The sequence below is a fragment of the Aedes aegypti genome, chromosome 1 (assembly GCF_002204515.2).
Source record: "Aedes aegypti strain LVP_AGWG chromosome 1, AaegL5.0 Primary Assembly, whole genome shotgun sequence".
NCBI lineage: Eukaryota > Metazoa > Arthropoda > Insecta > Diptera > Culicidae > Aedes > Aedes aegypti.
Genome location: NC_035107.1, coordinates 78,502,859 through 78,528,842, shown reverse-complemented (window position 1 = coordinate 78,528,842; position 25,984 = coordinate 78,502,859). Strand labels below are relative to the sequence as shown.

At 37.7% G+C, this 25,984-nt stretch overlaps 1 protein-coding gene across 1 annotated transcript in view; it reads left to right on the top strand.

Moving 5' to 3' along the window:
* Positions 1–25,984, top strand: part of LOC5579262 — a 98,061-nt gene that overhangs the window by 5,320 nt on the left and 66,757 nt on the right. The window contains exon 2 of the mRNA XM_021840321.1: positions 25,797–25,950. Within this exon, the coding sequence (XP_021696013.1) occupies positions 25,797–25,950 (154 nt within the window). The remainder of the gene's footprint in view (positions 1–25,796; positions 25,951–25,984) is intronic.

Here is a 25,984-nt window from a genome sequence, read left to right as displayed (position 1 = left end):
AAAAGTGATGTTAGTGCTAAAAATAATCACATAAATAAAATATCGAGGGTTCCTATTTCGGGGTGAAATTGATCACTTGTCAATATGATTATTTTTAGTTTCGAAACCAACTCTACATACTTAATTTGGGCCTCCTGAATCCGAATATGCTTGCCAAATTCTTAATAAGACAATATATAAAGAAATAACCATTAGTTAAATTTCAAGAATAGCACGGAAAACGCTTAACCCCTCTACCGGCAGCTTCTTTTGTTACCGCAAGAAAAAAATTTAAATCGCAATAACTTTTTTTGTTTCTCGGTATTTTTGCACCATTTTTTCACAAGTTCTCAAAAAACTCTTCTAGTTTGAGGATCCGTGTCGATATTGATGATTGGTGAATTGGTTTTAGAGATATTCCAATGTTCCTTGGGGGACCGACATTTTCCATACAAAATGTCTTAGGCGGCCATTTTGTTTTACGTCAACTTATCGAAAAACTAAAATGTGGGCTATACAATGCTATGTAATAAGGAGCTACTCTGAAAAAATCATACAAATTGGTTAAGAATTCTTAGAGATATCTGAAAATTACGATATGAGGTTTTTTGAAGTGTTCAAGATCTTTATTTGGTCAGCTTGGTACCAGCAACATAAATCCTCATTACTCAAAGACGGCTGCTCCAAATTGCTTCATATTTTCACAACATACTCTCATTAATGTATTGTTCCAAGGAGTGAACATCTGAATACGTTAAAAAATCTGTAGCCTAAGATATATACGTGGGTTATGATTAAGCGTCGGTCCCCCAAGGAATTTCGGAATATCTCTGAATCCAGATGACCAATGATCAATATCGACACGGATCCTCAAACTAGAAGAGTTTTTTGAGAACTTGTGAAAAAATGGTCAGAAAAACGAGAAACAAAAAAGTTATCGCGATATGAACTTTTTACCTGCAGTAAAAAATGAAGCTGCCGGTAGAGGGGTTAAATGTAGGCAATTTCCAAAGGATTTTCCTAACATGCAACAGAAATTTAATAATTTCAACAAAACGAGCAACTTGGTATGAGTTTCGATTATAAAATCTGTTTAAAGGATATATGTTAAACATCCTCACAAATTTTCAGGCTTATACCATGTCCAAATCCTTGTTTAGAACTAGAAGTTTACGAACGTGTATCATTATCACATCTAACATGATTCTGGAATTTTAAAATATTTTCATAGAAATAAACATTCTTTGACACAAAATCCTTCACTACACACAATTCGACAATATTTTAGACACTATACGTTGCATTGATTTTGGTGTTCTATTAGTGAGATTTAAAATCGCATGACACGATGATCAATTTCACCCTACTGATCAATTTCACCCGAATTTACGGTACACTCTAAACATAAAAATGTATACATTTCATTTTTTTCCACCCGAGACACGATGAGTAATGTGTGCTAATATGGCTTGATTTTTTTCAGGAGCATAATTTTCCGTGTAACTAACGGAAAAAACGGTTCTAACGGTAAATTTATTGCCACCAGGCTCTTTATTTGTGATAGTTCAAAGAGGCTGGTGGCAATAAATTTAGCGCTAGAACCGTTTTTCCGTTAGTTGCACGGAAAATTTAGGCCATTGACATCTCAATGGGCACACAGTACTCATCGTAGCCTACCTATCAGATGCGACTGCTGTCAAAATATAGTTCATAGCTTTGTTTATTTGTTTGTTTTATTGTTTGTTTTGATCACTATTTGAAGTAATTTGATTTGTCAATAATGCGCCAAAAAATTGAAACACATCTACGATTATGATGGCATGAAAAAACGCAAGCGATCTAGTGCATTCCGTAAATTTTCGAGTAGCGATTCGATAGGCCTTTTCATGTGAAGGTTCCGTGTTTGCATTTGTTTGCATCGGTGGAGGACCGTTACATACACGGGACTGTAATTTCCATATCCCTTTCGGGACGAACCAGCGCAATTGTGCTGTTAGGCATCCATGACATTGAATGATAATTTTTAATCAATAATTCATTGTTTTACTAAACTTTTTCGATTTCGATCATTGAATTATCATTGATACTTGTAATTGAGCACAACAGCTTTTGTTTACATCGTGTTTAGAAAACACCTGCTCAGAATAAACAAAATGTAAACATACACCGTAAGAATTGAAAAAGTTTCATCTGTCGCAACTTTTGAACTATTCTTTTTATCTAGGTATGCACGAATACGAATATAGAGTGGAAGAGTCATTCTTTGAAATTGTGAAGACCAAATGAGAATTGATTCAAACAGCAAAAATTTCTGGAGGCACAAAGTGGGACCAGCACAATTGTGCTGGTGCCGGCACTTACCCGGTCGATGTTCGTTGTGGACTACCTATTTTCATTTTCAGTATTGTGATTAAGTGATTAAGTGTCTGAATCTGGTTCTAATGTCCACAATAGTGCATAATATTGTATTATAACATGAATGAGTGATTGCATACGAATCATAAAAATTATGTACCACACAAAAACTATGTAACAGAAAGCTTTGGTTTAACCCCTTAATCTCAAAGCTTTGGTTCAACCCAGGGGAGTGAAATGAGCCAATAATTTGCTACCCAACATTGATTCAACATGGCGTCTAGTGTCTTTGTTTTGATTATTTTGAGACTGACAAAATATATGATTTTTTGGGTAGGAGACATCAATGATACCTCAATGATGCGTAAAACATTCATCGAAATGTCGAAAAGAGGAAAGATGTCATCAAATACGACGATTCAACGCAATATATTTAATTGCCAGAAACTAGCACTAGCAGCACATGAGCCGTATACTCGAAAATCAGAAGCGAGTTAAGGCAAACCGACCAGAAAGTGGGTACCAAAACGCGAAGTACCAAAAACGATGTGAGGAAGAGCCGAAATGTATGCAGGATGACAGCCGTGCCAGTCCTCTGGTTTGACCCCTAATCTCCTATAGCAAAGTTAAAGGAACAATATATTTTTTGGGGAACGTTCAAAAATTACGTCAATCAATTAGGGGAGTGGGGGTGTACGAAAGTGTGACAGTGCATGCACTAGGGGCTTGGTAAAAAGCGTGATAGTGAGCATAGGAAGGATTTAGATAGATTAAAAAACAATGGACGTAATATTTGATTGTCCCCTTGCTTTGATAATTTGTCAATACTATGTTGACGCAATAATCCATTTTGTTGATCTACAATGCATGCTGGTTCAATATCTGCTATAATATTTATGAAGTTGGACAACTAGAGCTGAAAACCTTTACTTACTATTTGCTTCTGAACTGCAGAGTCTTTTAAATGGCATACTATTGATGTATGCAGCCCATGCTAGTCTTCTTCCTCTTGGCCATGTTGAATTGATGTTGGGTTGGTAAATATTGGCTCATGCCACCCCCCTGGTAGAAATGACAATTTTGACCAAGAAAACACTCAGTTAATAACTGTAGAAGTGATCGTGAAACATTACCCAAGTAACCAACAAGCACATCCAGCACTATAGGTGTCCTCACAGCAATGCATTAAATGCTCATTAAACATATAGCTGCCATTAGTACTTTGTCAATGCAGGTTTTGGCGAAATAACGTGCTGTTTTAATGCTACACCTTAAGGAACGTTGCACTCGATTGTCGAAAGCATCCCGTGCATTTTGAGTGCTTATTAAAAGCCGAGAGGTTTTGAAGAGCACTGATTCTATCGATTAAAGATAGATAAGCAATCCATCTTCTTCATTAGGGCAAGGAGCAGTAAAAATGCTAAAAGCCGTCTACTGTGCGGCTTATTTCAATGCTTATTGGTTATCTGAATAGACTTAGAAGCAGGCTCTGTCCTAGTAAGAACGTTCTAGCAAGAATAAGAAGATGTTTTTGAATCAAAGTTAAAGATCGAGAGAACAAGGAAGTCGGAGAAATTCTGGGAATTGGTTTCGTAGCCACGGACGTCTCCTGTGTTAAGCAGATTTTTTCTAAAATAAAGCTATAGCAGCTGATAGCTGCTATTAATTCATATTACTATGAGCACAAATGGCGTGAGTAAAAAAAAACATATGGACCTGAAAATTACACAGCGTTACAAAAATAAAATTTTTGCGTGTCTCAATGATTCAATTACAGGGGATAGGCAAAATGATTGAGATAGGCAAAATTTTGCCTAAATTTAAATGCTTATAACTTTTTGAAAAATGGGTGAAATTGGATCCATCTGGTAGCATTCGACGGGAAATTTCAGGAACTTTTTTTTTATTACTTTATTATAGAGACTTTCAGCCCTGGGCTGGTTCGTCTATTTCAGGAACTTGCTTGGTCATGCATATTGGCCACCGGACACCGGAAATGTTCCGGATTTGTCGAGGTCATGTCCAAATGGCATTTTTCGCTTGTGTTTTGGTGCGGTGTGAAGTTGTATAGCTGTTCACAATTTTCCTAGAAACTAGAACTAATAGGAAGTTTAATGCCGGCGGACATATCTTCAGAAATATGACCATTTCCGTAAAACTGGTTCCATATTTTCGGTCAGTCATGTTTGTTTTTATAATATTTATATTCAAGTGGGCATCAACTATCAAAATGATGCCTCCAGCAGCATATTCAGAGTATGTACAAGCGCCAGAAAAAATGACATTTGGACTTCACCTCGGAAAATCCGGAATATCACCGGTGTCCGGTGGCCAATATGCATGGACGAGTGAGTTCCTGAAACTAGACCAAATTTGACGTTGACTATTTCTAAACGCAACCAATTTCATCCACTTTTCATAAAGTTATGATCATTTGAAACTGGGCAAAATTTTGCCTATCTCAATAATTTTGCGTATCCCCTGTATTTGTCTCTTGCATATTTGGGGTGGCTGATTTTTAGCAACAAATAGCCAAAGTTGTATAAAACACTGGGTTAATTGTTATTTGCATGAATTTTTAAGTATGATTTATCAAAGTTTTTTTGTGATCCAATCCAGCAAGCATGCAAAACAGGACTTAAGCTTTCATTTTAGAAATAATTTGGTTCAAACTGCACGATGCATGCACGTTGGCTGAAATAGGTAAATTTTGTATAGAGAAACTTTAAAGTAGATGGAGTACCGTGTACCTTTTAATTCCGCTCCTAAATGCTTATCTTTGACAGATACGCGTATTTCGACTACCACTTGCAGTCTTCTTCAGTGTCAGTTACTCGTATCCACAGTGGATACGAGTAACTGACACTGAAGAAGACTGCAAGTGGTAGTCGAAATACGCGTATCTGTCAAAGATAAGCATTTAGGAGCGGAATTAAAAGGTACACGGTACTCCATCTACTTTAAAGTTTCTCTATTTGAGATTCTGCTCAGAGGATTCGAACATTCATTAAAGAGAAATTTTGTATTTCCAACAGCCAATATCTCAAAAACTAGACGTGATATTTTTGAAAACGGCAATAGATTCAGCAATCCTTAAATTAGTAAATAGCGGTTATGATGCTTGAGAAAAAAACGTGTTCCGCAGTGTTGTTGTTATTTACACATAAGCTTACCAAGTAGTATCCTTTGGTAGGACACGTTCTCCTTTTCCACCGTATGCCCTCCCGTCCTTCTTTGTGTTGAAAATGTCCTTCACTTTAAAAGTGACTAAATTTAAAAATGATTTCCATTTATCTCTCTTAAATTTGTGGACTTTATTTTCATTTGTGGCTTGAATAAACGCCGATAAAGGGTAAAATAAAAGGTCAAACTAGTGATCCTTTTTGGGGCCCAGATAGCCGTAGCGGTAAACAGCTATTCAGCATGACCAATGCTGAGGGTCGTGGGTTCGAATCCCACTGGTCGAGGATCTTTTCGTAAAGGAAATTTTTTCTCGATTCCCAGAGCATAAAGTATCATCGTACCTGCCACACGATATACGCATGCAAAAATGGTCAATCGGCAAAGAAAGCTCTCAGTTAATAACTGTGGAAGTGCTCATAAGAACACTAATCTGAGAAGCAGGCTTTGTCCCAGTTGGGACGTAACGCCAGAAAGAAGAAAGAAGAAGAAGTGATCCTTTTTAAGAGAGATTCGCGGAAGCTGACATTTCTGTCAAAATGTGAGCCAATCGAGCAGCGAGAGCTGTTAAAGCGTTGGCCAAACGAAAATGCGTTATGTTTTTTTGAACTTATTCTAATCTAATTAATTCTTATTAAGGAATGTAATCTGCTTGAAATTGAAAGTTGTTTTGCATAGAGAATATGTGTGTATGAAATATTATGCTTTTTAAACTTTTGTTTATGCGATGTTTAGTTGTTGATTAAGCTTCTCCTCTTTATTAGCTTGGAAATGTAACTCAAATACCTATAACGAAACAAAATGCACTTTTAGCAATAAGGAAGTCATGTACGTATTACAATATTATTCTCGACATTGATCAAATTCAGTCTGTTGCCCAATCATTCAATTTTATTTCTGCTAATCCCTTATTTAGAGGATCCGTAGGTCAAACCCGATTTCAAAAGTCTTAAAATCAACACTGTGTTGCTGTTCTTAAGAGTTATTGAGTCGTGTAAGCGTTTATATTTTTGTAGTTCTTGTATGAACGCTGGATTTTAATGCAAAAAGTATTTCAATTACGATTCTACTGTATAACTTTGAACGCCAGCGCACCAAATTCTATTTTTCCGACTGTACAGTTACTCCTGATTCTATTATATGAATCCCGCATGACATAACTCTTATATAATGAAACTTGGGATTGTCGTATGTTCAGGGTGCCTCAGGAAGAGAAAAAAAATTCTCTCAAAATTTCAACTCAATTGGTTGCTTCACCAGTTAGCGCATTCAATTTGAAGTTCGTATGGGATATTTATTTCAAATATATTGAAAACTAGTGGTTCCGGCGAACTTCGTCTTGCCATCAAGTAGGCTGTTATAAAACGCCATGAAACGTCCCATACAAAATTATAGTTCTGTTCAGTCTCATTTTTTCCACTTTCCCGGTGAATATCCTGAACTTTTTATACACACAAACACGTCGGAACACTTCACGAACACTTTAGTGAAAAAATTGTCAAAATATGGTGGCCCGTTCGTAAGCCATTTCGTGACATACAAACACCACTCCATTTTTATTTATATAGATTACCCATATGTCACTGTTTAGTTCCGCATACTAGTTGAATGCGTTCAATTGAACCCAGATTAACAAATACACTAACGGATACGTTAATGAACATAATTGCAGAAGGTTGTATCTGGATTTAAGCTCAGTTTCATTAACATTTCAGTTGTTGAAAGTTAGGCTTAGACCAACACTCCCGTAAAATCGCATATACGTATGCGCCTTGCCACCTTGTGCATCAGACACATTCCACGCACATCTACGCCAGGATATCAAAAATTCAAACTCTGAAATATTTCCAAAGCTATGCAGAACATGAAAGACAATATGTTGAATTGTATGAAAAACATAAATTTGATTGAAAATACTGTGAAAATCATGCCTGAAAAGTTATATAAAGTTTATATAATTTATTGGTGAGAAATTGAGACATTAAGCAACTTTTTTATAAAAGCCCTGTATCATAGTTTATCAAGTGTAATATGATTGTCTTATCCGTTAACTAGAAGGGTATTAGATGACATTGTCATGTATGGGTTTAATTTTTTCAAACAAATTATTGGTTCTTTGAAAACGTATTTTTTCAAATAGTCACATTATTATGGTGTCGCGTTACGAAAATAGCCTTATTTTTGACATTGTAAAATAAATACTTCTTATAGAACTCTTATATTTTGGATTCTCTTCCTACTCGTCAAGATACGTGTTTTCATAAAAAAGATTTAAAATCGGACCATTCTTCGAAAAGTTACACTAGGTGCAAAGTTTTGGTGTCGCGTTACGTTAATTTTCACCGTAAATTTTCAGGATGAAACTACACATTTCAAAATGCTCGTTCTCAGCAATGCTACAACCGATTTTCGAAATTTTTGATTTTTAGTAGATGGAAATAGTTATACTAGCTCTCAGCGTTGGTGCCACCCCACTAAAACCCTCCCCGTTTTTGTGAAATGTGGGTATGTCTGTTTTCTCTTGTTTTTCTCTCAAATCTGATAAAGTAGCTCTGGTTTTTAATGGCTAGTGACCCAAATCTTATCAGACAGGTGCCGTTTAGTGCAGAAATAGTCTCTTACATGTTGTGGAATACTTGGCTTCGATGGTAAACAACTCCAGCGGATAATCCGGAATATCCGTAAAAATGGTCAATTCATGAAAATAATCCAAGACAGTTTTTCTTTTTTTGCAAACTCACCAGAACTCCTTATTATAAAACGCAATAGATTATTTGAATTGTTCATGGACCTAGGTGGTCACAATAATGACCTCCGGAAGATCCGGAACATCCGTAAACATGGTCATTTCGTGAAAATCATCCTGGATCACTGCGCTGTTTTTCAAAACATAACGGATGATTGAGATTTTTCTTGGATATAGGTGGCCATTATAAAGCTTTTGAGCGGATCTGCAGCAACCGTAAAAAAATGGTCATCTCGTAAAAATCAACTTAGACACGTAGTTTTTTTTTCAAATCTTCTGGATGTATTGTCATGACATTTATCTATGTTGACATTCATCTTTACGTTGTATAATAATTAATTTGATTAATTTTGCAATAAACTTCGATGATCAAGGTGGTGTTTAATTTCAATATAAATTATACTTCTTCTTCTTCCTGGCGTTACGTCCTCACTGGGACAGAACATGCTTCTCAGTTTAATGTTCTTATGATACTTCCACAGTTGTTAACTGAGAGCTTTCTTTGCTAAAGTTACCATTTTCACATTCGTTTATCTTGTGGCAGGTACGATTATACTCTATGCAAAGGGAAGTCAAGTAAATTTGCTTTACGAAAAGATCCTGGACCGACCGGAAATCGAACCCAGACATGACTTTGCTTTATAGCCGCGAACTCTAACCACTCGGCTAAGAAATGCCCCCAATTATACGTGTATTACAAATATTATATGTTCTTTAATTATGATTTTTTACGTGTTAAAAAAACGCGCAGTGGTCTAGGATGATTTTTACGACCAGTTTTGTGGATTTTACAAAGGGAATTGTAGTGGCCCATGGCAGCCCTGATTGGATGATTTTATAAATTGATAATTTTTATGAATATTAACCAACCATTCTTAAAACCAGACCTAAAACCAGATTTTTGTGTGAAAAAGAAAAAAAGAAACATAGGAAAAGTGTACCAGCTATGGCCATAGTAGTTCCCTATTTGGCCAAATGTAAAACTATCACATTTTAAATCTTTTTGAATGTTTTTACATCAAGATATATGTTAAATCTAACTACTACAACACACAAACATTTTCAAAATTTGAAGACATTAAAGTAATCACGTATGGCGAAATAGGGACTCACTATGTCCATAACTGGTACACCTACCCTATTTACCTCTTACTAAAACGTGGAAGGTTTCAGAAGAATTGCGCCAACGCTTAAATCTGGTACAACTATTTCCTTTCAAACAATCGGTTGAATAATTGAGGAACTGTATTTTATGAGTTAAAATGAATTCACAGTTTCGCCTAATAATCTGATTTAATAACTCTTCTGTGCGGTAGAATTCCATGATATTCAGATCACTATTTTGAGACCATAAACGTCCTAAACAATTTTGCTAAAACATGATCCTCAAAATACTACATGGCTACGTTGAAATTTTATTGGCCCAATATCTGGTTCAATTACACCCCTATACCACAAATTCTGTATCCTTCAGACCGCCATTAGTAAATCATAAACACTTTCACACGGTATGTCTGAACCAGCAGATTATAAAAATCGAATGTACATCGGATATTCTCATCATCTTCAAAAGAGATCAAAGGAACGGTTAAAAAATTGAACCCAAAAAAAGTGCAATTACCCCACTGTACAGCAGCTCTACATATTTTTCGTCCCATCCACTGTGTTATTGAATTTCGTATAGTTACGACAATCATACATGTCTGCTTGTCGACTTTGCCGAAAGCATACTTTTAAAAGTACATCGTTGAAAGGTTTACATAATTTTATTTTACAATCAAATTCAATCATTCTAACATGTATCAAAGCTCAAGATTATTCGCGCCGCCATCCGAAAGCACTGTACCGGAAACATTCTGAAAAAATCACAGAAATATCTTAACATTATTGCAAAGAATTTAGTCAAATTTAAATGGTGACCACAAGTGCCATCTACGCTTTTACAAAGCACGACATTCTCAAAAGGTTTCATAGAAACATTAAATTAATTTTAACCAGTGTCCGATCAAATTACCCCACTGTGAGACAGAATTTCGAATGTATTAAACAAATAACAATACTAGATATACATTTTCTCTGAATCCCGAAAGCAACATCACCGAATTCATCAATAAAAAAAAATGCTTTTTGCGTAACGCGACACCATTTGCAGAACCCTGTTGGAAGATAAACGTAACGCGGCGCTCATAAAATGAAATCAATGATTTTTGCAATTATTCAATATTTCCATCCAGTTTGAAGTCACACTCTGATTCTTATCAATACATAGAAGGATTGCCTAGAACAAACCCGGATTGTAAAAATTATAGCAGAGCAGATATAGGCGATTATAGAGTGACGTTTCAAAAAGTGCATTTCAGCGATGGTGTCGCGTTACGAAATGCAACTGCTTTTAATTACCATATATGCAGTGTTATGTTCCAAAATGAATATCACAACATCAAGTGCATTTAATATGCATGATATGAAACCCGTTTTATCACATGGTCACAAAGCATATTTCCGAGAACATGCCTAATTTGATAATGAAAGTCGGTTCCTCGTGGTGTCGCGTTACGCTGGAATGTGTCATCAGCTTGCCAGCGTCATAGGTGGCTAAGATGCGTTTAATGGCCACCGAGCTAAATTGAAGAAATTCAAAGAAGCTACTTCAGATAGTTAAAAACTAACTTTTTTTTTTTTTTTTTTTTTTACTAGTTCGTTTATTTGGGGCTCAAATGCGTGTAACGCTTTACGGAGCCGAAGTTCATTTTTGTACTATTTACAATTTATTTACATTTTCATTACCAAAGTTAGTATGGGATGGAGCCAGGGTACTCGTGGCAACTCGAGGTTAATGGTCACAATTTTGAAAGGGAAGGACATGGTAAGGATTGGGTTTAGGGTTCTCTGCAGCTCATCCGGGAGGTATAGCGTGGTAGCTCTATTATCGTGTCATGGCGTTGGTACCAATTTCTTGCCGGTATTCGTCTGCCGGATGGCCAGGATCCTCAATCCAACACAAAAGGGACAACACAGAGAAAAAAAAAACTGGAGAAGAGAACACAAGAGAATTAAACTTTTATACAAGACAAGCGAAGGAAATCGTAAATTGCGACCATATAAGTGAAATCGCGGGTGCCCAACACATCTCTAACTGGAACATAGGGTTGTCTACCTCGGGCCGCAAGGGTATCCAAAAGTTGCGCTCTGGAGGCGTCCATATCCGGGCACTGCCAAACTACGTGATCGATGTCATCATAACCGGAACCACACCTACTACAAATATTGCTCAGCGCGAGGTTAATCCTATGTAGATGTGCATCTAGCGAGTAATGGTTGGCCATAAGTCTTGACATCACGCGAATGAAATCTCGACTTATGTCCAAACCTTTCCACCAGGCTCGCAAGGAAACTCTAGGAATTATGGAATGTAACCACCGTCCCAGTTGGTCATTTAGCCAATCGCTTTGCCAACCGTGAAGAGAATTTTGACGTACTAAATGAAAAAATTCATCGTGTGAAATTCGTCTATCATAAATCTCACCTTCCTCAGCGCCCACCTTTGCGAGAGAGTCCGCCTTCTCATTGCCATAAATTAAGCAATGTGAGGGGACCCATACAAAGGTAATCTTATATGATCTTTCGACCAGTGCACACATCTGCTCTCTTATTTTTGTAAGAAAGTAAGATGCATGCTTTACAGGTTTCATCGATCGGAGAGCCTCAATAGAACTGAGACTATCCGAGAAGATGAAGAAGTGGTCTGCGGGCATGTTTGAGATCATCCCCAAAGCGAAGTTGATTGCTGCCAGCTCAGCAACATAAACCGTGCAAGGTTCCTGAAGTTTTCGGAAGGCGGAAGAGTTTTCATTGAAGACACCGAAGCCAGTGGATCCATTTATACGGGACCCGTCAGTGAAATATCTCCTGTAGGAATCGACATTCTGGTACTTTGCGTTAAAAATACGTGGGATAGTAATACATCGAAGTTGATCTGGAATTCCATGAATAGCTTGTTTCATGGATAGATCATATTCAACAGAGGAACTGTCATTGGTGAAGCGTACACGTGGGGGGTTGTAACATGGAAGGCTAATGTCAGATGACATGTAGTAGAGATAAACTCTCATGAATTTTGACTGAGCATTCAGTTTGAGCAATTCTTCGAAATTTTCGATAACGAGTGTGTTGCTCACTCCACACTTAATCAGTATTCTTAGCGAGAGCTCCCAGAATCGGTTCTGTAGCGGTAAAACCCCTGCCAGAACCTCTAGGCTCGCATTATGTGTTGAGTGCATACACCCTAAGGCGATACGCAAACAACGATATTGAATTCGTTCCAATTTAATCAGGTGGCAGTTTGCTGCTGAGAGAAAACAGAAAGAGCCATACTCTAGAACAGAGAGAATGGTTGTTTTATAGAGTTTTATGAGGTCTTCCGGGTGAGCACCCCACCATGTTCCGGTAATTGTTCGTAGAAAATTGATCCTTTGTTGGCATTTTTCCGTTAAATGCCTAATATGGGTTCGCCAAGTGCCTTTTGAATCAAACCAGACCCCAAGGTATTTTGAAGTCAAAGACTGGTCGATGTCTGTTCCCAAAAGCTTAAGCTTCAGTTGGGCAGGATTCCGCTTCCTAGAAAATACAACCAGTTGAGTTTTTTGCGGAGCAAACTCGATCCCTAAGTTTCTAGCCCAAGTGGATAGATTATCAAGGGAATTTTGCAATGGTCTTTGCAGGATTTCCGCTCGTGGACCCTTCATAGAGACCACAGCATCATCTGCAAGTTGTCTAAGCGTGCATGGTTCTTCCAAACAGTTGTCAATATCTTTAACATAAAAATTATAAAGCAAGGGACTCAGACATGAGCCTTGGGGAAGGCCCATATAGCTAATTCTGGAAGTTGTCAGTTGACCGAGAGTGAAGCTCATGTGTTTTTCTGACAACAGATTGTACAAGAAATTATTCAATATTCCAGGTAATCCACTATTGTGCAGGCTTTCTGACAATATTTCTATGGAAACTGAATCAAAAGCGCCCTTAATATCCAAGAAAACCGAAGCCAATTGCTCCTTGTCCGCAAAGGCTAGTTGAATATCTGATGAAAGCAACGCTAGACAATCGTTTGTTCCTTTGCCCTTGCGAAAGCCAAATTGTGTACTGGAAAGCATGTTGTTTGATTCGACCCAGTGATCGAGTCGGGATAGGATCATTTTTTCTAACAATTTCCTTAAACATGATAACATAGCGATCGGGCGGTACGAATTATGATCAGACGCTGGTTTCCCAGGCTTTTGAATAGCTATTACTTTGACCTGTCTCCATTCAGGTGGAACAATGTTGTGTTCCATGAATGAGTTGAACAGGTCAAGCAACCGTCTTTTAGCGATATCAGGGAGATTTTTAAGAAGATTGAACTTAATCATATCGCTTCCCGGAGAGGAGTTGTTTGATGAAAGAAGAGCCATAGAAAATTCCAGCATAGTGAATGGTCTATCCAAAGCATCGTCTCTTGGAGTTTCCCAAAAAGGCGGATGAGCTGGAACTGAGTCTGGACAGACCTTTTTTGCGAAGTTGAATATCCAACGATTGGAGTATTCGTCACTCTCATTTGAGGATGAGCGGTTTCGCATGTTGCGAGCCACTCTCCAAAGCGTCGTCATTGAAGTTTCTCGTGAGAGGCCATCGATGAAACGCCGCCAATAGCTACGCTTCTTCGCTTTAATAAGATTCTTCAGTCTTTTTTCGAGCTTCGAGTACTCTAAATAAAGTTCTGAGGTACCATATCTACGAAAAGCTTTAAAGGCATTAGATTTTTCTCGATACAACTGAGTGCATTCATCATCCCAACCAGGTGTGGCTGGTCGTCTTTTGAAGGATGCACTTGGAACTCGTTGCTTTTGGGATTCTAATGCACTTTTATAAATCAATTCTGTTAGGAATCGATACTCATCCAACGGTGGGAGAGTGTTGAATGATTCGATACCAAAAGTTACCGCTGATGCAAATTTTTGCCAATCGATATTCCTAGTGAGGTCAAAAGGAACCTGAATTGACTGTTCTGACCTTTCACAATTAGTTCTGATAGAGGTTATTATGGGCAAGTGATCACTACCATGGGGGTCATCGATCACCTTCCACATGCAATCGAATGATAGTGAACTTGATCCTAAAGACAGGTCAAGACGGCTTTCTTTGCCGTCGGATGAAATACGTGTCACTTCACCTGTGTTCAAAATGTTCAAGTTGAAATCGTCGCATAAGTCATAGAAAATAGCCGCTCTATAATCGTCATAAGATTCGCCCCATCCAGTACCATGTGAGTTCATATCACCCAGTATTAAAACTGGAGATGAAAGCATAGAGACTGCATTCCAAAGATGACGGCGGTTTATTGAAACTCTTGGAGGAATATAAACAGAAGCTACGCAAAGATCTTTACCCTTTACGTTTATTTGGCAAGCAACGATTTCTATGCCTGGATGAGTCGGGATGGGGATTCTGTAGAATGAATGGCACTTTTTGATCCCTAAAAGCACACCCCCGTAATTATCATCTCGATCCTGGCGTATAATGTTAAAATCGTAGAAGTTAAGATCATCTTCAGAAGAAAGCCATGTTTCACAAAGTGCAAATATATCACAATCTGAATTGTGAAGCAAAAACTTAAATGTGTCTAATTTAGGTTTTAGACTATGACAGTTCCACTGTAACACAGTGATCATATCTTGTACCTCACTCGATGAATTATCCATCGAAAGATATGATCGAAGCAAGGAGGGGCCACGAGATAGTCAATTCCCTGAGATACTCTTCTATTGCGGGGAGAAAAAGGTCGAGTATGCCTCTGAATGAGTCTGAAACTCCGAGGGCATCACATGTGCGATCCACAAGGGCCGTAAAAGTTATCAGTCCTCGCTTGGCCCGGGGGGTTTTCGAGGAAGAGCGAGGAACTTCAGTAGCTTTTTTCTTGCTATCTTGTCTAGAGCATCTTTTCGAAGTATATTTAATCGGCGGAGGCGGGGGCGGCAGATCTTTGCTGCAACACGGAACGGAAGCATCAAAGACCTGTTTCTTCGGGATTTTCAAATTTGCCCCACCTCCTTTAGAATTCGGCAAACTTTTGAGGGAAGATTTCATTACCTTACGGCGCAGTCCCGGAGAAGATGGAGACTTTCGTTTTCCGGGTGCGTGTACCTCCGAAGAATCTCCCCCATCGGTTTCGTCGTCGTTCGCTTCGTCGGAAGACAACTCTTGAAAAGAGTTACCAACTGGGATGGCTGATGAAGACTCTTTTGCAGGCGGATTTAAAGCTTTCACCATTTCCGCATACGTCTTCTTGGAGCGCTTCACAATGGAGCGACTCTCATTTCGAATGCGCCTTTTGTATGCCGGGCACTTCTGCAAATCATGAAGATCCTCACGACAGTAGCTGCATTTTTCAGCTTCCTGTGTGCAATCATCTTCCAAGTGAGCTTGGTTGCATTTGCCACAACGGGGCTTGTTGTCGCAAAAGCTAGCACTATGACCAAGCTGTTTGCAGTTGGTACAATTGAATACCTTCGGCACGTAAAGGCGCACTGGGTAAAAAACACTATCAATGCAAACAAATTTCGGGAGAACGGAACCAGGAAAAGTTACACGAAACGAGGCTGACGGCGAAAACACTTTTTTATTTCCTTCCATGGAAACTGATTGTAATTGTTTACAATCCAGTATAGCCACATCAGGAATGGACCGGTTCTCAAAAACACCTTTGCCAGTCTTAATGTCTTCGCATGTCAGACTCGCGTCGATAATTTTCCCTTCCACCTCGACCTCTCTGGCAGGTATGTAGATAAAATACTCCACAGTAAAAGCCTCATGCTGAGCAATCTCATTCGCTGCTTTGTAACTAGGTGCAGTTACACGCAGCTTGGATTGCTTCACTTGGTGAATAACGGTCCCAGGATATTTACGCGTCAGCTCTCTAGAGATCGAGAGCACATTCAAAATCTTATTTTTGCGCCGGAAATAGACAACCCAAGGCCCAGCCGAAGACGGTTGATAAAACCGCGTTCGAGCAACGAGATCTTTAGGAGGCGTATCGCCTCCATCCGATTCGTCCATGCGGGATAAAAATCAACCGCAACCAAATAATTATAAAAAAAAAAACAATAAAGTAAAAAAAAAAAAAAAAAAAGAAAAATAATAATAATAAAGTACAAAAAAAAAAAAAACAAAAAATGCTTAAAGTTAACTTATCAGTGGGCTATTTTGTACACACCTCCCCTATACGGGCAAAAAAAAAAAATAATACCAAAAAAAAAAAAAATATATCGAGAAAAAAAAACTTAACCGATTAGGGCTGTTTTGTACAAGCCTCCCCTATTCGGGCAAAACTGGCACCGGGAGAGAGACAGAAGTGAACCGAAAAACAACCTTGAACTCAACCTTGTTTGTTCGGAGATGCGAAAGCAATTCAAAAGGATGTGGAGTAGGTATACAATTGATACTTATCCGTTCCCGTTCGATGACCGCAGCTGGTCTTCTACACCGTAGGTAGGCAGAAAAAACGTGTCGTCGTTTTGCTGCTGATGCAAACGGGGAATCCAATCACCAGGGGATGATGGTGACAATATCTTCTCGTGGCACGATACCAGTTGACCCTTGCCAATCTGGTTCGCTTCCTTCACGATGCGCGGTTTAAAGCACTACGGTACAATACTGCACTGGTAAAAACCACACGGGCGGTGGAAGAAAAAACCAAAAAACTACCGACTGCCAAAAACTGAACTGGCTTGTTCAAGCGCACAGCAAGGAATCAAAAACTAACTTTATCAATTTAAATCATGATACAACCTTTAACAATATTGTTCGCTGTAGTATCAAATAGTTTTTTTAATTTTTTTTATAAGTATCATTCCAAACATTACATTCATTATTTCTTATATCTAGGTGTTCTGTGTTATTAGACAACACTATCATCCTTATTTGGTAAAACAAATCTAAGATTTTATTAACATTTTGTTAACAACTATTACATTTCATTTGTCGTAGCAGCTAAGATTTTTTACAGGTGAGTTGATTTCACCTGCTTATAAGAGAAAAAAAAACCTTTTGAATATACTTAACTTAACTTAACCTAAAAATATTACGCATTAATCGTTGCAATAGAAGATTGTAACGATTTTTGCCTGAAATTGTAAATGATTTTATTTCACATTTGTTCCAATGTTTCAACATTGCATATTCTATGTAATTCATTGGTACTATACCAGGGAGGAAGCCTCAGAATCATTTTGAAAATTTTATTTTGAATTCTCTGCAGAGCTTTCTTCCTGATATTACCACAGCTAGTCCATATTGGTACAGCATACAACATTGCTATCCTGAAAATTTGCTTGAATATCAAAAGCTTGTTCTTAAGACAAAGTTTTGATTTTCTATTAATAAGTGGAAAGAGACATTTTACATATATGTTACATTTGGCTTGAATGCCCTCAATGTTATTTTTGAAAGTTAATTTCTTATCTAGCATGAGCCCTAGATACTTAACTTCATCTGACCAATTTATTGGAACCCCTCTCATCGTGACAACATGTCTACTTGAAGGTTTCAAATAAAGAGCTTTTAGTTTATGTGGGAATATTATTAGTTGAGTTTTGTAAGCATTAGGAGAAATCTCCTATTTTTGCAAGTATGAAGAAGAAATATCCAAACTTTTTTGCATTCGACTACAGATGACATGCAGGCTTCGTCCTTTGGCGGAGAGGCCTGTGTCATCCGCAAACAAAGATTTTTGACATCCCTGAGGTAATTCAGGTAAGTCATATGTGAAAATATTGTATAATATTGGTCCCAAAAGGCTGCCTTGAGCTGTCACCAGCTCTTACAGGAAGTCTTTCAGATCTGGAGTTCTGATAATTAACCTGAAGTGTACGATTTGACAGATAACTTTGAATTATTCTAACAATGTATGTTGGAAAAGTAAAGTTTTTTAATTTTACAATCAAACCTTCATGCCAAACTGTCGAATGCTTTTTCTATGTCTAGAAGAGCAAGACCAGTAGAGTAGCCTTCAGATTTGTTGGAACGGATCAAATTTGTTTCACGTAAAAATTGATGAGTGGTCGAATGCCCTTCTCGTAATCCGAACTGTTCATTGGCAAAAATTGAATTTTCGTTGATGTGGGCCATCATTCTGTTCAAAATAACCTTTTCAAAAAGTTTTCTGATGGAGGAGAGCAAACTGATTGGACGATAGCTAGAAGCTTCGGCAGGATATTTGTCTGGTTTTGAAATTGGAACAACCTTTTCCATTTCCAGCATTTTTCCATTTGTCAGGAAAATATGCTAATTGAAAACATTTGTTAAATATATCAACTAAAACTGATAAGCTACTTTCTGGAAGTTTATTTATGAGGATGTAGAAAATTCCATCATCGCCAGGAGTTTTCATATTTTTGAATTTTTTTAATTATAGTTCTCACTTCTTCCAAATCAGTCTCCCAGGAACTTTCGAAAACGTTCTCTTGATTGAGAATATTTTCGAAGTCCTGAGTAACTTGATTTTCAATTGGACTAGTAAATCCTAAATTAAAATTGTGCGCACTTTCAAACTGCATAGCAAGTTTTTGAGCTTTTTCGCAATTAGTTAGTAATAATTTGTTTTCCTCTTTCAATGCCGGTATTGGCTTCTGAGGTTTTTTCAAGATTTTAGATAATTTCCAAAAGGGCTTAGAGCCAGGGTCCAATTGAGAAATTTTATGTTCAAAGTTTTTGTTTCTTAAATGTGCAAAACGTTTATTGATTTCTTTCTGCAAATCCTGCCATATAATTTTCATAGCAGGATCGCGTTTGCCTTCACCTCACGTTTTTAAGACGGATCAAGAGTTTAAGATCATCGTCTATAATATTGGATTCAAATTTTACTTCACATTTTGGGAATGCAATGCTCCTGGCTTCAACAATGGAATTTGTTAAAGTTTCAAGAGCATTGTCAATATCAAGTTTAGTTTCTAAAGAAATGTTAACATCAAGATTAGAGTAAACATACGTTTTATATATATTCCAGTCGGCTCGTAAATAATTGAAAGTGGAGCTGATAGGATTGAGAATCGCTTCATGGGATATTTGAAATGTAATAGGGACATGATCAGAATCAAAATCAGCATGAGTAACTAATTGGCTACAAAGATGACTAGAGTCGGTTAAGACCAAGTCAATCGTAGAAGGATTTCTAGAAGAGGAAACACATGTAGGGCTATCAGGGTATTGAATTGAGAAATATCCTGAAAAGCACTCATCAAATAAAATTCTTCCGTTGGAATTACTTTGAGAATTATTCCATGACCGATGTATGGCATTAAAGTCACCAATGACAAAAAAAATTGACTTATTGCGAGTCAATTTTTGCAAGTCAGTTCCGAGCAAATTTACTTGCTGTCCAGAGCATTGAAAAGGCAATTAGGCAGCTATGAAAGTATATTTATATTACCAGTGAAATTCCGGAAACGACCGTTATCGTTACGGATATTATCTTTCATCTGCCTGGCACGAGCCTCAATGACTCTTTTGCGTGAAGGGCGATCCCAAAAATTGGACTTATGATTGGCCCCGCAATTCGAGCATATAAACTTGATGGTATCTTCCTTCACTGGACAGACGTCCTTGGCGTGAGAAGAACCTCCGCAAATCATGCATTTAGCATCCATGCGACAATTTTTTGTACCATGGCCCCACTTTTGTCTCCGACGGCACTGAGTGGGGTTCTGGTAAGTTCCTCCAGGTTTCTGGAAATGTTCCCATGTCACACGGACATCAAACAAAATTTTTGCTTTTTCTAAAGCTTTAATATTGTTTAGTTCTTTTTTGTTAAAGTGAACTAAATAATATTCTTGAGAAAGCCCTTTTCGAACAATGCCAGATAGGGTTTTTTTTTTCATAATGATTACTTGGACTGGGGATAATCCAAGTAAATTATTTATTCCATTTTTGATCTCTTCAGGTGATTTATAGTCACTTGAGAGACCTTTCAAGACAACTTTGAACAATCGTTCAGTTTTGTCGTCATAAGTAAAACATTTGTGCTTCTTCTCTTCAAGATGATTGAGAAGAAGTTCGCGATCTTTAAGAGTTTCCGGAAAAAACGCGACAGTCTCCTTTCTTTGCGATTTGGAAGGAAACCTTGATTCCCCTAATGGAGTTCAAGATCTCCTGCCTAAATCCCCCAAATTAGGAATAACTGACCACGATATGCGGCACTCTTTGCTTCCTCACTTGAATCAAAGAGCCTGGGCTAGAGGCTGCTTCGATTTGGTGTTCGGAAAATTTGTCTAGAGCATCGAACTAATTGCTCATTTTGATACAATTATTCATTTCACCCTTGGAAAAAAGTTCGCATTCCGGAGAAACGCCCTTTCTTCCATTCTTGCCACGTTTAGTGACAGTTTTAAATCCCACTTTTTTGGAAGGAAGTTGTGAATTCACCCTTCCTTTTGTTTGTTATTGATACCATGTTTAGTGAATAAACGAAAGAAGACGTGACCTTCGAGAGGTTTTTTTTTCCCAAGACGGTGTCCAAGAAGGATTACCACCGCCAGCTTTCGCCAACGGGCCCAACGAAAAATTGAAGGCGCGGGTCCAAACAAGGATCGTAACGGGATCAATAGTGGAAAAAAAAATAGTACTGAATAATACTGTTATTAATTTAGCACTGAAAAGTACTGTTTTTGTAGCACTGAAAAGTACTGTTTCATTGCTTTAGGTAGTTTTTAAGAAAACTTCCAAGAGCAGAGAGAATTTGTATACGCACAGCACGAAGGTACGATGTGCACTGTGGTATCAAGTAGTGTTTTTAACATTGTGGGTTCAATTCATAAATAATCTTCTTAAACCAAACAGTAGATGTTGAGCTGTTTCCCATTGAGCTGGAAATCAATGAAATGACAGTTTCGTTCGCGCTCGATTTTTTTCAAATTTTCGCGGTGAATATCCTGGGATTTTTATACACACAAACACGTCGGAACCCTTGACGAACAAAATGGAGAAAGAATCATCCAAATCCGCTAACCCGTTCGTAAGCCATTGCGTGACATAAAAACACCATTTTAGTTTTATTTATATAGATAGTTAGATTAAATTACATTTTATGAGTATATTTGTAATGCAATAATCGACTTATTTATAATAAGCTATTTATTCTTGAATAAATAAACATCGTTCTTTTTCTTGGCATTGACGTCCTCACTGGGACAGAGCCTGCTCGGCTAAGGAAAACCCCAAAAAAAACATCGTATTGCTGTTTTTTAGAGAGGTTGCAAAAAATTCAAAACATCACCAACTTTTACTATTTAAATGAGCGGTGCCAAATTCACTGGTTTTTATGGTCACATAAACAACAAGGCACCGCTAAAACGTCAAATGATGAACTCGTGCATAGATCCATAATTGGTCGGTGTTAAGTCAGAGTGGACTAAGTGACATTTTTCATATTTTGAAAGAAATGGGTTTGAAGTCTAACATTCTGTTATATTTGAACTCGTTTAAATTTTGATTTAATATTTCTACACATCTTTGTGTTACTCCCAAACAATGTAATGTGAAGTGATAATCATGAAAAATCATAATCCAAACCTCTGATAAAACTATTTTCTAATGGACTTTGTGTACTTGGTCCACTCTGACTGAATTAAAGACGACCTTTTAGTGAGTAGGTTCACTCTGACTGAACAATTTCTAGGAAAATAACAATCATTTAATGCTTGCATGGTCAAACTGGGTGCATATCTCTAAGATAAGCAGATAACAAGACCAGTACCGTAAATTCTTCAATAATCCATTCGTCAATACCGAAATCAGTGGCATTACAATAGCTTGAAAACTAAGGTTTTGCAGGGTCAGGGCATTGAAGACCAGAAATATTCAAATATGTGTTCAGTCAGAGTGGACCATGTGGAAATCTTGAGTACCGACCAAAATATACTGGTACAATACGCGGGTTCTAGTGCATTCCATACATACATCATGGAACTACCGTAAACTTCTATCGACCACAGTAATTGACTCAAAAATGTAATAATCAATCAGTTTATTTCTTTTCAACAATTAGTCCACTCTGTCTGCACAGAAATTGTTGCAATTTCTGACCACTCATCCAAATATGATAAATGGTCAAAATACAAAATCAAATGCATCGAATTAAGTAATGTTTATGAGTTTCTATTGATGAATTGGAAGATGAATCATTTGATGTGTAAAAATCTTACAAATCAATTGAAATGTTTTTTGGTTCCTCGATTTCATCAGCGCTTTGATCATTTTCGCTGTTATGATAATAAACACTTACTCCATTCTGACTGCACACTTCTATCGATTTTCATGATCATCCAAAGTAATTTTTTGCATATCTCTCGCAGCTGTATGCTGTAAATTCATCAAATCTGGTCGAAGTGAAACGGAGGTAAAGTAATTTCGCATCTAATGAGAGAATAATCCAATTTTCCCAAGTTTTGTACTTGGTCACCTCTGACATAACGCCGACCAATTGATATACTTAATTATGAGTAAATTCAAAATTTAACAACTACCGAAAAGCTAAACATTACATATAATTTGTAATTGGATTAGATGGACAAATTGATGTGAAGATTTGCGAAAAAGTTACACGTCTTCTCAGTGAGAATCGAACTCACGACTCCCCGATCTCTAGTTGGGGCGCGTTAACCACTACGCCATGAGAGGACTCATGAACGCAGAACTTAACCTGAATTCGATTTCAGCTCAATAATCACGTGGTCCTTTTTCGCAAAGTGCACCTCTTTCGGAAGAATTAGATGCCCATCCAAACACAACGCTTTCTATATATATCCAATGCCTAGCCCGAGAGCGCATGGTTTTTTAGGTATAGGAATAGCGCACTACACTAGCCAGCAACTGCGCTGGCTGAAGTTTCTATTGTGTGGGCTTCCAATGGGTCGCGACGTTCTCAAACGACCGGTTACGGAACATGAGTCCGTTGCTCGATAAATACTTGTTTTTAATTATGAATCGTGATTTACGGCTAACCAGCCGAGTGGAAGTTTAACAACTACCGAAAAGCTATACATTACATATAATTTGTAATTTTTCCGAAAGAGGTGCACTTTGCGAAAAAGGACCACGTTATTATTGAGCTGAAATCGAATTCAGGTTAACTTCTGCGTTTATGAGTCCTCTGGCGTAGTGGTTAACGCGCCCCAACTAGAGATCGGGGAGTCGTGAATTCGATTCTCACTGAGAAGACGAGTAACTTTTTTGCAAATCTTTACATCAATTTGTCCATCTAATCCATTTGCAAATTACACTAACCGTCATAAATACGGACTCACTAAAATAAGTATTGCAACACTCAGCTGAATATTTAATCACCCCCAAAAAGTTTAGCATCACCTCAAAACAAGTAAATTCACATTGCTATATCTCGAGATCCTTACGACTTGCAAAGAAGCGATCTTCAGCAAAATTATTCAGGGGATTAAGGACATCCGGAAGGCAAATAGATTAGTTCGCGATTTTGCCGCTAGGTGGCGGTAGTGAGCATGTAAAATTGAGCATTTTAAACTTGTTCTAGCTTGTGATCCACAAGAGATAGAAAGTTCGGGTCTTCGGCAAAGTTGTTCTGAAGGTCATGGACATCCGGAAGACAAGCAGTTTGGTTCTCGATTTTGCCGTTAGGTGGCGGTAGTGAGCATGTAAAATTGAGCATTTTCAACTAGTTCTAGCTTGTGATCCATGCTGTTCAGAAAGCCTTTGGTATTTGAAAGTTGAAGTGATTTGAGACGGAATCATATTAAATTAAAGTGATTCAGGTCTGATCAATTCTATATTCAAGTGTATCAGATCTTATTCATATTCTTGTATGACTAATTCATATTCCGGTATGACTTACTCCATGTGCGAGTGATTTAGTCAGGACTCATATTCATCATATTCAAATTATTTAATCAATAATCTCTTCATATACAAGTGGCTCAAGTTTGATTGACTTCATATCCAAGTGATTGTTGTCTGATTCTCTCTATATTCACGTCTATCGAGTTTGATTCACTCTATATTCAAGTAATTCAGGTTTGACTTTAATATGGAGCCAAAAAAATCATGTCAAATTCACTCCATGTTCAAGTGACTCAGGATAGATTCGTTTTATATTCAAAAGATTCAAGTTTTGTTCGCTCCATACCCGCAAGTGTTTTACATCAGATTCACTTTATAATTTAGTGATTCAGAATTGATTCACTTCATATTCAAGTGATTCAGTTCGCTCCATATCCAAGTGATTCTTACCTGATTCACTCATATACGACTGTTTCAGGTTTGATTCACTTAATGTTCAAATGATTTCATTCACCTATTTCAAGTACCAATTACTTGATATTCAAGTTGTTCAGGTTTGATTCATCTAGAATGTAGGTGCATTTTCCACTTTTTCAGATATGACTCCAGGCTGATTCACTTCATTTTCAAGTGATTCATGCTTGAATCACTTTATGTACGTGTTTCAGTTTTGATTAGTTCAATATCCAAGTGATTGATGTTTGATTTTTGAAGTAAATTGAAGGCATTCAGGTCTCATTCACTTTTTACTCAAGTGTTTCAGATTTTATTAGCTCCATATCCCAGTGATTCATGTCCAATTCAATTCATATTCAAGTGTTTCAGGTGAGATTCACTTCATGCCCTTGACTTTCTGAACAACTTTGCTAAAGATGCAAAATTTCGAATAAATCTGGATTGAACTGGAAGACTCGAACTTTCTTTCTATTGTGGATCATGAGATAGAACTAGTTTGAAATACTTAATTTTGCATGCTCGCTAGCGCCACCTAGCGGCAAAATCGCGAACCAAACCGTTTGTCTTGCGGATGTCCTTGATATTCTGAACAACTTTGCCAAAGACCCGAACTTTCTATCTCTTGTGAATCACAAGCTAGAATTAGTTTAAAATGCTCAATTTTACATGCTCACTACCGCCACCTAGTGGCAAAATCGCGAACTAAACTATTTGCCTTCCGGATGTCCTTGATCCCCTGAACAACTTTGCTGAAGATCGCTTCTTTGCAAGTCGTAAAGATCTCGAGATATAGCAATGTGAATTTACCTGTTTTGAGTTGATGCTAAACTTTTCAGGGTGATTCAATATTCAGCTGAGTGTTGCAATACTTATTTTAGTGAGTCCGTATTTATGACGGGTAGTGTATATGTAATGTTTAGCTTTTCGGTAGTTGTTAAACTTCCACTCGGCTGGTTAGCCGTAAACCACGATTCATAATTAAAAACAAGCAAAATTTAAGTTAAAATATTTCTCCGTGTGCACCTCTACAACTAATCTTCCATAATCAATAGATTTACCCGCATAGTGGAAATAACCTTGTCAGTCCAAAAACTCATCAGCTCTTGATTGACAACTCATGGACTTCCGACCCGCCGATGACAACTTTGACTGATATTCATTTTCAATTTGCATTCATAACCGAATCTCGCACTGCCTTGGCCAGTCTCTAACATGTCGATCCGTTTTTCCCACCTCTCCGCAGATTTTCGAATAATCCGAACGCTGCAGCTAACGGAAATCGTCGTGCCGGACGTGGTCGATGTTCGTGATACGCCCACACTGTCCTGCAGCTACGACATGGGAACGCACACGCTCAACTCTGTCAAGTGGTACAAAGACGAAAGTGAGTTCTTCAGGTGAGTGGACTCGTCTCTTTTCGAGACTTTAGCC